At 44.1% G+C, this 15,368-nt stretch overlaps 1 protein-coding gene across 2 annotated transcripts in view; it reads right to left on the bottom strand.

Moving 5' to 3' along the window:
- The window catches only part of LHFPL1 (LHFPL tetraspan subfamily member 1), a 70,925-nt gene extending 57,623 nt beyond the window's left edge, over window positions 1-13,302 (bottom strand). The window contains exons 1-2 of one of the 2 annotated variants that reach the window (XM_005227930.5): window positions 13,163-13,302; window positions 3,749-4,387 (exon numbers count right to left, since the gene is read on the bottom strand). In XM_005227930.5, coding sequence (XP_005227987.1) covers window positions 3,749-4,199 — 451 coding nt within the window. In that variant the 5' untranslated portion in view covers window positions 4,200-4,387; window positions 13,163-13,302. Of the gene's footprint in view, window positions 1-3,748; window positions 4,388-13,162 lie in introns of those variants that run through there. The other variant, NM_001191127.1, reaches the window with a different exon arrangement.
- Window positions 13,303-15,368: the final 2,066 nt, after the last annotated feature.

A 15,368-nucleotide genomic window follows, 5' to 3' on the forward strand; every position in this document is an offset into this window, starting at 1 on the left:
ATAATGGTTTTTAGAAAACACCACCCTTTCCTTGAATTACATTCTCAGTGATCTGTCTCCAATGGCAATTTCATTCAGCTTGAAGCATGTAGTATTAGGACCTTATATGGAGCAAAACATTAGTGCCTGTCTGGGTTTGTTGAATTCTATCTGCTTAACTAAACCAAAATAAAAAAGTCCAGAGTGGTAGTTCTCACTTGGGTTGGGGAAAGTGAACACAGAATACACATCAGAGTCACTGGGGAGATTTTTAAAAACATGTAGCCTTCCACCTGTTGCTATGTATATCAGTATGGGAAAGAGTGAGAGAGACCATTTTTTTAAGCCCTCCAGGTGATTCTGATACATTCCCTGCTCTAGAAAGATTCTTGGCCTCCCTCAAGTAACCTGATCCAAGATCTTACACTTTTTCCTGCCAAGAGTTCTTTATATTTACTTCTCACCTATTTCTTCCTCAGTTAGCTCTCACTGAAGTTAGAGGATAATTCACAAGCATCTTGCATGTGTATACACAGGGGAATGTAAATAATGACCTTATTCTCTGGGATCAGGGGCCAGCTGGTTGGAAACCTCAGCATCCCAGGGGTTGAAATAATCTCCTGACCAGATGTTTCCTTCCCTGGTTAGAGGAGGGCATGAAGGTCCCAGTGGAAGGCTCTCTGGATCCTACACTTGTCCAGCTGGATTGGCTGCAGGTGGAGCAAATAGGACCCAAGGGCCCCATCAGGTCACCTTGCTGAATCTGACTCAGGCCAGCAGTACTTTATTTCTTCCTGTCTCTCCCACTTCCCACCGCTCATCTCTGTGGACAGCCGCCAAACTGGGGAACAAAAATCAGGCAGAGGGGAGGGAGTAGTTCTTAATGGATACTCCATCTCTTCAGTGGTTTGGGGTCTGGCAGAGATAAACCAAACCTGAAACAAATGGGCTCCTCCCCCTGATATATTTTGGTTAATGCACCAGCTGCTGAGAAGCAGTCCGGCCTGGAGCAATGAAATCAATTTCCCTCGGTTGAACAACAGGCTTCAACTTAACCCCCACAGCTCTTTCTCTTATGTCTTTTATCCGTGTAGCTCAAAACACTCTTCAGGTTTGGCTTTCTGCCACTAACAGTGCCCATCTCTGAGGAGTGAGGCACAAGATCCTGCAGAACCTTGGATAATGTTTGTATGCCAAGGAGTGCCTAGAAAATATGATACATTCAACCAGGCTTTACCATTCCTTCACATCTGATATAACCTTGACAGGCTCCAGCTTCTAAAACGGAAATGAAAATGACTCTTAGTTGGCTGGTATTACAGATGGGGAAGTTGTGGAAATTCAGCCATCTGTGCAATATTATTCCCTTGTCCAGAGAGAAACCTTGTAGCACACCTTGGGTCTTAACTCTTTCCATGACTACTGTCAAGTGGCATTTTATTCTTGAGTTTTAAAGACCTTCATCTAAGCATAAATACTGTGACTATGTTCCTATGAGCGATAGCCAATGGGGAATATAAAATGGCAGAATCATATGAGATGAAAATGATACTGATGTTTCTGTTGCCTCTGCATGACATCTGCCACTCAGTTCATGGATTAGTTCATTAGATTAGAATGTTAATTCAAATTTAAAATTTTTACAATGAGCTTTTTTTTTACAGGCTCCATTTTTTTACAATGAGCTCTCTGATGACTGCATTCAAGTAGCCTTGAGGTGCAATGGCAGTGATGAGCTAAGACAGTGCTTCTCATCAGGGACTGACTTTTTACACCCTTCACCCCCCCACACCCCAAACAGAAGACATTTAATAATGTCTTTGAGACATTTATGGTTATCACATATTCGGGAGGGTGTTACTGACAATCAGTGGATAAAGGTGAGGGATGCAGTTAAATATACCACAATGCATAAGAATAAAATAATTGCCTACTCCCCAAAAGAAAGAAATATCTGGTCCCAAAACAAAGAAATATCTGGTCCCTTTTCCTTAGAGGAAAGAGGGAAACAGAAAACATCATCTTAACTGGCACAAAAGAGAATCCGGTACTTTTCATAAGAAGGCAAGGAAATCATAATACGTTAGCTTAGGGTTTCTCAACCTTGGCACTATTGACATTTGGGACCAGATATTTCTTTGTTTTGGGGAGTAGGCAACTGTTTTATTCTTATGCATTGTGGTATATTTAACTGCATCCCTCACCTTTATCCACTGATTGTCAGTAACACTCTCCCGAATATGTGATAACCATAAATGTCTCAAAGACATTACTAAATGTCTTCTGGTTGGGGTGGGGGGGGGTGAAGGGTGTAAAAAGTCAGTCCCTGATGAGAAGCACTGTCTTAGCTCATCACTGCCATTGCACCTCAAGGCTACTTGAATGCAGTCATCGGAGAGAAGAAGAAAATTAGGATCTGGGCTATCTTGCCAATGAACCAATTCAAGGAAAGAAGGGAAGTGAACATGAGAGAGGTCAGTCATTTGCTTACAACCACAGGGCAACTTAGTGAAAGAGCCAGAAGTGGGATCGAAGTTTCCTGGCTCCAGTCACCCACACTGTGCTGCTAATGGAGATGACAGTTATAATGAATAGGAATTCTAAAACTTCAGGAACAACAACAAACTTCAGCCATAGATTCTACCAGCACTTTTTTCCATTTCCCCATCCAGGTGTGAAAAATAGCTCATATATTCACACACGTATTTGCCTGTGTGTCTAAACTTGCCTTTTTCTTCTCAGTTCAAATGAAACCACTCCCATTGCTTTCCTACTGTCTGCCATTTTTGCATTTTGTTCTTTCTTAGCCCATCCACACACTGCAGCATCCCAGGTCTCCCGCACTAAATTTAGAGGCAGACTGAATGAGGGAAAAGATAAGTAGAGTGAGTCGGGGCCAGAGGAAACCTGGATAGACTGTTGATGGCTACCATTCAGGGCTAGCCTTAGATATTGCCAGATAAGCGGTCAACTGCAGTCTGCCTGGTAGCTAGCATTTCACTATTAGAGATATATTTTTTTGGTGAGGACTGCATATTGAACTCATTCAGTAATTAGCACCTTTGTGTACGTGTTAATGAGATCATGGTCCTCAGATAACTACCAGCGACCAGGGATCTTAGAGGTCAAGTTTATTTGGGAACTGTAATACTAGAGTATATAGTTGTATACCATACTAGTAGTATACTAGAGTTGCGTCCTCTGCAAATCAGACCTGGATAATATTGTTAAATGGGCACTCTGCAGGCAAAAGAATGTGATGAAAATCAGGGCCAAAAAAACAGATATCAATTCTGCCTACTAGACAATCTTGCTGTGAATAAAACCCTGATGTAGATTGCGCTTTGGGGAGTCCCAGACCAGGTATTTCAAAGGAGCCCCCATTCAGAGTCTTGTTGTTGTTATCCAGTTGCCAAGTCATGTCTGATTCTTTGTGAACCCCCCGTACTATAGCACCCCAGGCTCCTCTGTCCATGGGATTCCCCAGGCAAGAATACTGGAGTGGACTGCCATTTCCTTCCCCAGGGGATCTTTCCAACTCAGGGATTGAACCTGTGTCTCCTGCATTGGTAGGCAGATTCTTTACCATCTGAGTCACGAGGGAAGCCCATTCACAGCCTTAGCCCATTCACAGCCTTAGTCCATTCACAGCCTTAGAGTTGGACAAAGAGGAGAAGCTGAAAGTGGATTTCCCTGTAAGGCAACACGCCCACTATGCCCACCCCTGCAAAGCTCCCCAACCTCTCCAATCTCAGCCACACAGTCTTACCTCCCACGAACTGTGCAGCTCCCATGCAACGTCCCATCATTCTGGAGATGAGTTCTTCCATGCAGCAGCCCAGGACAGCAGCCAGTGCCACCAGGAGCAGCAGAGCACAGCCAGCACCTGTCACCACTGTGCACATCTGCCAGGCCAGGCTGGGGATGGCACTGAAGCTGGCATAGCGCCCACACTCTTCAACCATGATCAGACTCTGCCCCTCTCCCCTCACAGGGTAATTGCACCTCCGGAATGTGCTGAATGACACTGGCTTCCCCAGCTGAGATCCAAAGAGCCAATAAGGCAGGAAGTAACTGGTAGAACTGGCCACGGCGGTAACAAGGGACAGGAAGGCCCAGAGGGTCCCCACCAGGGTCAGGCTGCTCCTCATAGTCCCAGGTTTCTCGGTGGGGATGGGGAGATGAGTCGGTTCACAGCGCCAAATGCAGAAAGTTGTCATGTAGGCTCCACCAGCCTAGTTTTCATCTGCCTGGCCAGCCCCAGGGCTCAGTCATGTGCTTCTTGGCCCTTACTTCTGGATAAGGTTATTGTCTTGAGGACCATTTGGGTCCCTATGGGATTCTGCTCTCCACCACTTTTCTCATCTTCCCTTCCTTCCACCTGGTTCAGACTTCTATGATCTCTAGGCTGCAATGGAAGAACCACAGAAGTGAATTAGTGACTGTTTCGTCTACTCCAATGCAGCCTGCCTGAGTGTGTGAATGCTAAGTCATTTCAGTTGTGACCAACCCTTTGTGACACTATGGATTATAGCCCGCCAGGCTCCTCTGTCCATGTGATTCTCCAGGCAAGAATACTGGAGTGGGTTGCCATGCCCTCCTCCGGGGGATCTTCCCAATCCAGGGACCTAACCCACATCTCTTACATCTCCTGCATTGGCAAGCAGGTTCTTTACCACTAGCATCACCTGGGAAGCCCAGTGCAACCCAAACAGAGAGCTTTCAGTTCTTGACATCTAATTTGGAACAAGGGGTAAGAGGGAGGCCTGAATCAAACCTAGGCTCTCCAAAGAGCCCCCAATTTCTGATGGAATGACCTTGTTTACCTGAGGCCTGGAAGGAGGTACTGCCTCAAGAGGGCCAGGAACCAAGGTGCTTTCAGAGAATGAAGGAAAAAGGAAGATCACTCACAGGGCCTGCCCATACTCCAAGGGAGAAGAGGGAAGGAGCGCTCACCATGGAGTTAAAGGATGTGCCCATTTGACCTTAGTAGGATATCCAAGAGAGCATTAACTTGGGCTTTCCCAATATTGCATCAGTTAGGTTTAAATGCGTAAATAAAATAAGGGGCACCTAGTCTCAATCCTTATGTTCATCACTGAGCGAGCTCTGTTTAGTCACTTTTCCCCAAGAACAAAAAAGGAGGCACCATCCCAAACAATGAGAGTTGTTTAACACTAAACTGTCTACTAAGAAAAGCTGCCCAGTCCTTTGCTGAATATAATCATCAAAACTTCTCTCTCTGAAACAGATCTGGTTCCCCCTGCCTGGCTGCAGGAACATAGATCTCGAGCTGTAAGGGCCTTTCAAGATGCCTTTTGGAACAAGTCATCTCAGATTCAAGACGCTGAGTGCCTTTTTAGATTTAATCTCCTCAGCCCAGCTCACAAATGGCTTTCACAGACCCCACTGTCAAAAATCAACTGCTTCCTTCCCAACTACATTAATCTGCCATTGCATTCTGGCCTGTTTCTCAATGAAGGCAGCCAGAGACCACACTGCAGCCTGCTGACAGCACTGTGAACATCTCCAGCAAACAGGTGGTGGAATCTGTTTCAGAAACTTCATGATTCATCACCACTGCTTAAAGTTACAGGTGGTGGGAAAGGGGAGAAGGGGTAGGGGACTAAAGGCAGGGGAATTATAGGAACTGTCCATGGGGTCACCACCTTGCCAGTTGAGACATGGCCAGAAACAAGTAGCAGTTGTATTCAGAGTCTCAGGGACCTTTCCCAGCCATGTCACAACTATCATCAAACAATGTCTGGCATGAAGCAGGCACTGCCATCCATGTATATTTAATGAAACCCATTCTAGAGAAGTATCCAATTTCTAGGCTGGCAGAAATCTTGATGAATCACCTAATTCAACCTTTTTTTTTTTTTTTACATATGGGGAGGTGTGGCCTTGTAAGTGGGTAGTGATTTCCCCCAAATCACAGAGAATTTAGCAAGCAGCCAGACTGGAATAAGAAACCCAATCTACAGATGCCTAGGCCAGTACTGTTGTACTCCACAGTGCAAACCACCTTCCTCCTCTATCACTTTACATATAGAAATACAGAGAGGAAATGATTTCCTCAAGGGTAAAGAATTAGTGGAGTACCCTGGCTGGATCAGAGTCCAGTTATTCGATTCTTAGTATAATGCTCTTTTCTTGCTTCACCACAATTCCCCTCCCAATACAGATATATTGTGTGCTGTGTGTTTTGCACAGGAAGGGAGCAGAGACTATAAATTGCAGGTGTTTACTTTGGAATGTTAGGGCTTGGGAAGAAAGTGCCCTGAGCTGGGCCCCAGGGAATGAGGCTTTGTGCCTGAGAGTTGGGGGAATGAAAGAAAGATGTGATGCAGGGTTGAAAGCCAACAGGATAAGTGAAACTAGTCTTGAGTAATTGCTGTTAGAAAGCAGGTATGCTTGGCCGCAATGAGGTAATGCCTCTGCTTGCTATATTAGAGCATGTAAGATTATGGAAAATGCAAGCAGCTCTCTTTTATGAGCTCACTTCCTGGTGAAGAAGCCCAGGCCAGAGGATGAGAGGAAACAAGCTGATAAACAGCTGCTGGGTGCACCATCATATTCCCTTCCAAGACCATTGTTTCATGTGCTCTGGCAAACAATCTCCTCAGGCTGGTAAGAAAGGTAGTACCCCTGGTTTACAAATGAGCAAATATGGAATCTAAAAAAATGGTACTGATGAACCTATTTGCAGGGAAAGAATGGAGATGCAGACGTAGAGAGTGGACTTGTGGACACAGCGGGGGAAGGAGAGCAGGATGAATGGAGAAAGTAGCACTGACATATATACACTATCATGTGTAAAGTAGATAACTAGTGGGAAGCTATTGTAGCCCAGCCTGGTCCTCTGTGATTACCCAGAAGGGTGGGATGTGGGGAGGGGAGGGAGGCTCCAGAGGGAGGGGATATATGTATAATTCCTGCTGTTTTGCATTTTGTATGGCAGAAACCAACATTGTAAAGCAATTTTTCTCCAATTAAAAATAAATTTAAAAAATAAAGCTAAGGAACTTGCCCAAATTTACACAGTGACTCAAATGGCAACACCATCATTTCTCACCTCTCACTTCACCCTCCCCATATTCTTCCTCATCACCCCAAAAGTGTTTCAACGAAAAGCCTCCATGGTTTCCCACCCACAATGGCAAATCTGTTTAAGGATGATGAAAAAAATCAGACAGGAAGGACAGGCAAGGCAGGAGGAAGGCGACTTTCTGTACCCAGCATGTCACCACCAGGACCAGGGCATTAGATATTTCAAGTTTGTAGTCAGAACTAACCCCGTATGTCCACCATGAATGTTTATCATCTTGAGATCAAGTCCCAGGACAAAAGCCAATAGAAGGGAAGAGAGTATAAGGCGGAGAAAGGGACTAAATCGGTGAGTGGTACCTAGGCTATACTAAAATAGGAGGAGGGCTTCTGATATAAGGTAATCACCATCTGTGCCAAGACAGGCTGTTTAAAAACCTATAAGACTACCAACCACTGTTGCCATCATTTCATTTTAAATATGCCATTTTGAAGCCAAGAGATAGGAAGGTGGAATTACAAAATTCAGTTTAAATTAAATATGTTTAGCTTTAGAAAAACTCATTGGCTTTCAGAATTTAAATTAAATACTTTCAACTTCAGGAAAAACTCATTCTCCTTATCTCATTTAGAACTAGGATGTCCAACCATGCTAGTTAACTTGGGACTAAGGGATGTGGGATTGTCAGGGATGAAACTATTAATAGGAAAGTCCCCAAATGGATGAGTTAGTCATTCTATCTAGGACTAGAAGTGTGGTGAGCCAGCATAATCCATGGACAGCAGGTTGAGAATCACTGCCACAGATAATTTTCTCTTGCTCTCTCTCCAGGACTCAAACAATATAAAGTGAAAAGTTACCATGGAATTAAATAATGGAGAGATGAAATCTTTATATCCTGAAGGTAAAATCTTTCTGAATCATAGGCTTGACCTCATGCAGTAAAGAAAGGGAGGTCAGAGATCCCATTGCTCAATATTTTCTGAGCACAAAATAAGTCCCAGCCCAGCTTCTCCTACGGCAATGGGCCACGTGGGGTCTGCATGTACACTGTTATATGTTCACACAGAGAAATGCATTCAACCAAATGCTTTGAGTTACTGTACCACCTGTCATGGAGTAACCTCCCTTCATGACAGCCCTCCAAAGCAATCAAGTTCATTCCCAGGAGCTAGACAAGTCTCTTTTACATTCACATAAATAAAAGTCACACACAGTGCTATACTTCACTTTACTTCTCTTGTGTATTTCATGTAGCAATCACTTTGTTTCCCTGTCCTGGAAGGCCTCACCACCCAGCCACACTGGATTTCAGAAACCAAGAACTCAGCCTGGTGCTCCTGCTAAATGGTCCAGTAACCAGGTATTGCTAAGTTGGCTACTGTCCCTCTCTCTTTGTTTATCACACGGTCTCTCCGCCTTGGTTGCTCTAGCTCCTCAATGGATCACATGCCTGTTTCTGAGAGTGGCTGTATGAGATGCAATGAGTGTGGCTAGAAAGTTATAATGACCAGGGTGGAAGCATGAAGGCTGTTCTAAATTTATTGTCCTTATTAGAGACTAGTAGTAAGGATACAGTGGTCATTTTAAAATAGACTCATGCATAGAGGTCATTTCAACCTATAAGATGTAGGAAACACTCCTAAGCCATACATACCAAATGATTATCTATACTGCTTTTAAAGAACTCTAGAGAAAAGAGGACTCAACAGTTTTTCTCAGTAGCTTGATGACTCTCACTGTCAATAAATAATTTATGTCTCATTTTAAACCTTTTTCTGATACAGTTCAGTTCAGTTCAGTTCAGTTGCTCAGTCGTGTCTGACTCTTTACAACTCCATGAACCTCAGCACTCCAGGCCTCCCTGTCCATCACCAACTCCCAACTTAAGACCAATTCCTTTGGTCAGGTCCTCAGAGGAAATGGAGGACAGATTGGCCACTGTCATCCAGAGAAGAGCCCTTCATCAACACAGATTAACTCAGATTGCTGGTATCTTGTGCTCAGTTGCTCGGTTGTGTCAAACTCTTGCGACCCCATGGATCATAGCCCACCAGGCTTTGCTGTGCATGGGATTCTCCAGGCAAGAATACCAGAGTGGGTTGCCATGCCCTCCTCCAGGGAATCTTCCCAACCCAGGGATTGAGCCTATGTCTCTTGCATCTCCTGCATTGGCAGGAGGATTCTTTACCATCTGAACCACAAGGGAAGCCCTGCTGGTACCTTACCTTTGGACTTTTCCTCCCCAAATGAGCACTCTACCTCTCCCTGTGGTGTCTCCTTCCCAAGCCTGTCATCATTTCTCAACTTTTCACTCCTGTGTATTCCTACTTATATGTGTGCACTTACTTAGTATCAATGAAACTGAAAACATTGCTCTTGTATTTTTCTTGGTGGAGAAAAATAAAGCAAATTCTTCCAACACCTTATCTCCTCCCCAGTCTCCATGGAAAAGGACTCAAAACACTACCTGTTTTGGACTGGTTTGTGAGAAGCAGCTTTGTTGGCACTGTTATTGGCAAGGGAATATGAATGGGCATTTCTCCTCACACCCCCAAACAATGTGCATAGCCTACTAGCCAACCCTTTAACAAATAGTGGGTTTGCCAAAAAGTTTTTCCATAACAGCTTACAGAAAAACCTGAAAGAACTTTTTGGCCAACCCTATTCATCATACTCAGTGTTGAGACTTTAAGAAATAATTAATAAGCATAGGCATATGGTTTCAGTAGGTAAATAGAGTCCTACTCCAGAAGAGTTTCTTGCTCTTGTATCGAATTGGGTATATAAGCAACATGACCATTCTAGATCTTTCTGCTTCAGTGCGTGCTAAGTCACTTCAGTTGTGTCCAACTCTGTGTGACCCTATGGACTATAGCCTGCCAGGCTCCTCTGTCCATGGGATTCTCCAAGCTAGAATACTGGAATAGGTAGCCATTTCCTTTTCCAAGGGATCTTCCCGACCCAGGATGGAACCTTGGTCTCCTGCACTGCAGATGGATTCTTTACCACAAGTGCGACCTGCTTCAGACACAGCCTCAAAAAGAATCTATAACCACTTTCCAAGTATTTCTTGCCTTATTTTCTGCCACCTGAGTTCACCCAGAATTTTCTCCTCTATACATCTCCCCAATGGGCATCTCTCCAGATTCTCCTATGCCTGAAATCATCTCATGACTTATCTACCTGCAGAATTGTGTTTGTTTCCCATTTGTATTGTGGTGACTTGAAGAAGACCTCACTTTTTGTAAGGTTTATTGAGGTACACTTGATATATGAAAATCTGCGCACATTCAATGTATATATCTCGATGAGTTTGGACACATGCCTACATCTGTAACACCATCACCACAGCCAAGGCACTGAATATATTCATAATCTTCAAAAAGTTCCTTGTAATGAATGTGGGTCAGTTCTAGTGAGGTGGATGAACCTAGAGCCTGTTATACAGGGTGAAGTAAGTCAGAAAGAGAAAAATATCATGTATTAACCCATATATATGAAATATAGAAAAACTGTACTGATGAACCTATTTGCAGGGCAGGAGTAGAGATGCAGACCTAGAGAATGGACTTGTGGACATAGAGGGTAAGGAGAGGGTGGAACGAATTGAGAGAGCAGCACTGAAACATATAAACTACCATATGTAAAACAGATAGCTAATGGGAAGCTGCTGTATAACACAGGGAGCTCAACCCAGTGCTCTGTGACAACATAAAGGGGTGGTATGGGGTGGCGGTAGGAGGGAGTCTGGAGAGGGAGGAGACATGTATACTTATAGCTGATTCATGTTGTTGTACAGCAGAAACCAACACAACATTGTAAAGCAATTATCCTCCAATTAAAAATAAAGAAACGAATTGAAAAAACAAGTTCCTTGTATTGTTTTGTGAGTTTGTGTGTGTGAAGAAAACTTAACCTAAGGTCTGTCCTTGCAATGTATTTTTGAAGTGCACAACACCATACTGTTAACCACAGGCACAAAGCTGTACAGAATATCTCTAGAAGTTTTTCACCTTGTGTAACTGAAACTTTATGCCTACTGAGAAACAGCTCCACATTCCCCCTTCCTCCAGCCCCTGGCAACCACCATTCTACTCTATGCTTATAAAGACCTCACTTTAGGTCTAAATCTTGTCTTTCAAATCCTCAGATTTCTTGCTTGTGGATTGTCTTTCTAAGTCTTCTCCCTCCTCCCATCCTCTTTTAATCTGGGGTAGAAAGACTAGCAAAAGTAGCTGTGTTGGGTTTGTTTGTTCATTTATTTGCATTTCTCCATCCTGAGGTGAAGATGTTCACCAGGAGGTAAGATATTGGGAGGCAGGAAGCCAGGGAGTTAGTGCCAAGAGAGGACCAACCGAGTCATCAATAACCTAGAAGGTCAATTCTAAATAATCACGTTGGCCATGGAGAGACAGGGAAAGCCCATAAAAAGAACCTCCATGTTATGTCCTGGGCTATTCCCTTTCTCCTGAGTCTGAGATTAGAAAGGTGGAAATTGGAATGATTTCCCTAAATTTTATATGAGCTTCTCCCTTCTTTGTAAAAATAAAATAAAATACTGCTCATTGAGCTCCCTGTCTCTTTTGCTTTGGAAAGTGGGGTATCAATCAGAGATCTTCACCCCAGGTCTTATTTTGCCTGGACCAGTGCCACCACATTTAGTGTTCAATTGGTCAGCTAAGAGACCTATCTCTCACCCTCCATGGGTTAGGAACTACTCCAACCAGCCTGCTCTGGCAAGACACCGTTAAGTTCTATCAATGGATTAGCTGGTAAAGCATTTCCCTACAACCTTAAGTTAACAGCCCCAGCCCTACTATTGTTGCCCAGTACTCCCTCTACCCATGACCTCCAGTAATGAATAAAATGCCACCACAGCTGACCTCCTCCATTCAATGAATCTAGCCAGTGTAGGAAGAAGGTGCACTGAATGCTTCTCCTACTTCAGCAGACATGAGAGGCAGCCTGGCATGTGAAGAGTGTTTTTCAAATGGGGTCCCCTAACACCTCTGCATCAGAATCACCATCAGTACTTGTCCAAAATGTAGACTACAACCTCCTTTTAGGATTCATTGAATTAGAATCTATGGAATTTGCATTTTTCAAAAATCCTCAGTTGATTCTGATGGAAACTAATGATTGAGAAATAGCATCTTCATGGACAAGAGTCCAGATTTTGGAATCCAGATCTGGGATAGGGTCTGCCCCTTACAAGTTAGATGAACTTGAAAGGCTCACTTAAAACCTATGAGTTCGAGTTTCCTCTATAAAATGAAGATGATGGAACACCGAGTTCAAGTGAAGTATCATCTGTGCTGTTATCCTAACACCAGGATAGGTAATTCTCCCATCTACTAGAGAAGACAATATCGTCCCATTAAGTAATAGAGAAGACTCAGAGTCACTCAAGAAGGAGAACATTATTCCTCTTCCCTTTCTCCCCTAACCAGTATCTCAGTGATTTCTCCTCACCATGAGACTTATTTCTGCTTTGTTTCCTACCACGAAACAGAATTATTTGGCCCAGTGTTCCTTTCAAGAATGGATTTATAGCTAAACTATTTCAGGTTTTTCTGGAAATCATCATGCTTTGGCACACAGTAGGAACTCAAATATTTACTGAGCAAATGCAATCTTTTACTTCCAGACCAACTCACTTCAACATCTGCATTTCAGTTTAACCCAAGCACCCCATTTCAGTACTGTAACCCCAATTTTGGCAAGTCTAAGAAGTCAACCCAGCACATCAGCAAACCCGATCCACTTTTATTTCTATAGACAGGTCAGAACAAAATCCTTCCCTCCACTCCCAGAGACACGGACTTCCTCTCCTCAAGTTACCAACTCTCCTGGGGAAACCAACCAGCATTTAACTCTTAGGTCTTCACACCGTGTCAACACGAAACGGGAATCCAGCCCCGATTCCTCTTAGCCTCTGTGCAAACAACAGACTTGAGGAAGTAAAAATGAACCAGTTTGCCTTTGGGAAGAAAACAGCTTCTCTGAGCTGTCAGATGAAAGGGCAGGAAGCCTGAGAAAGGAAGGGGAGAAGGGGGGCTGAGCAAGGGGAGAGCAAACAGTTTCTTATCCAGCTGTTTCAATTGTATTTGGCCCAAGTTGCAAATTTACCTTCTGACCACGAAGGCTGATTGACTTATTCCCTGTCTTCGGACTCACATCTGAGAAACAACTTCTCCTCACAGCTTGTCAGAGGGGATGGGAATTCCAGCTGCTCTTTGCAGTGATGCCTGAAAAAAACTTGCTTTACCTTTGGGAGAGAGAGGCGGAGTCTAACCTAATGGGAATTAACTCCAAACATGCTGGAGTCTTCAAAGTCAGCCTCAGACATGCAGGCACTTGTAGCTCAGCAGGCACAGCGTCCCCCACCTCCATCCTCACAGATGCCAAGTCAGCTGTGCGTGAGTAAGTGAGAGTGTGCATGCGTGTGTATATGTGTGTGTGTATGAGTGTGTGCAGGCATGTCCACACTTGAACTGCATAGCTGTCTCACTTCCTCACCTGCTGCCCAAATGCCTGCTGAGGAATAGAGGTTCTCCCTAACTTCCCAAACCCTAAATAATCTCACCATGTATATTACATAGCAGATTTACATGGCTGGAAATGACTCAGTAGACACATGCATGAAGGGAGTAGGACAGAATAAACTCTTTTCCCCAAACTGATTTCCACTATATGACGGGGAAGGTGCTCCAACAGGGCCATCCATGACTCCAAGGTCTCCCAAGTTTACACTGAAAAAGTTAAAATCACACATTGAAAAGGCTAAATAATACTTTTTTAAAAAAAATAACAGTACTATCAAAAAATAATAGCAGCACTACCAAAAGTCAATGTTTAATATCCCAAAGCACCAATAACTGTTTTTATATTTGAGAGAAGAATTGAGAAGTCTGGAGATTCATGAAGCTTTGCCTGACACTCTGCTCCAAGCTGATGTCATTTCTCCCACCTCTAATGTCCCTGGCACTATATATTTATTTCAGGAAATTTATTACCTTCTACCTTGTATCAACTTTTTGCATGTATGTATCCTTTCACCTCTGAGTTGCCTTGTGAACAGGGAACTTGGCTGAACAAAATGAGTTAGAAGAAGGAATGGTAACTAGCTAAACTTAATAGAGCATACTGTTGTGTTGTTGTGTATTAGTTGTCCGGTCGTATCTGACTCTTTGCGAACCCATAGACTGTAGCCCACCAGGCTCCTCTGTCCAAGGAATTTTCCAGGCAAGAATATTGGAGTGGGTAGCCATTCACTTCTCCAGGGGATCTTCTTGAACAAGGGATCAAACTGGGGTTTCCTGCATTGAAGGTGGGTTCTTTACCATCTGAGCTACCAGGGAAGCCCTAATAGAGCATACTGCTGCTGCTGCTGTTAAGTCGCTTCAGTCATGTCTGACTCTGTGCGACCCATAGACGGCAGCCCAGTAGGCTCCTCTGTCCCTGGGATTCTCCAGGCAAGAATTACGGAGTGAGTTGCCATTTCCCTCTCCAGTGCATGAAAGTGAAAAGTGAAAGTGAAGTCGCTCAGTCGTGCCTGACTCTTAGCGACCCCATGAACTGCAGCCTACCAGGCTCCTCAGTCCATGGGATTTTCCAGGCAAGAGTACTGGAGTGGGTTGCCATTGCTTCTACCCATTTCCCTTGTTCCTTACAAAACTGGTCTAATTGTAGAACAGTATTATACTTAAGAGACCCTTTGACTGGCCACTGTTCGCCATCCTCCAATGGATACTGTGGCCATGCAGCATCACATAGGAAGACCAGGTGTGTCTCCTCTAAGCCCTGGGGATCAAATCTATCTGTTTTTCAGGATACAGTTCAAAGGAGTGAGGCTGGAATTGTTAGCTCCCATCTGTAAGACAGGAAAAAAGTGACCAGCACCATTTTTCTAGCGGAGGCATCCCTCCCTGCTCTAGATGGGGGTGTAGACAGACTTTACACCAAAAGATTTTCCTTCCCGGTCGGATTTAGTCTGTCCCTTACCCACGCAGGCACCGTCCGAGTCCCTCTCAGTTCTACCACCAAGATGGGGTGGGGATGTACCAGGGGTAGACTTGATAGCATCCCTACTTGACGTCCAGCTCTTCACCCTTAACTTTGCTTGCCTCTGAAGCCACCCAGGGTGCAATCAGAGTAAACTTCTGGAATGCCTCCCAAGCTAAGACCACTGGGGAAAACATTTGTCACCTGAGTGCCTGTAAACCCATTGCAGTCCCAATCTGAGTAACCTTTAACCTCAGAGATGTTCTTGGAGCTAGAGCTCCATCTAGCTTCTGAACTTTCAATTCCTAGCGAGGCTAGGCGCTTTCTTGAC

This window comes from Bos taurus, chromosome X, assembly GCF_002263795.3.
Source record: "Bos taurus isolate L1 Dominette 01449 registration number 42190680 breed Hereford chromosome X, ARS-UCD2.0, whole genome shotgun sequence".
NCBI lineage: Eukaryota > Metazoa > Chordata > Mammalia > Artiodactyla > Bovidae > Bos > Bos taurus.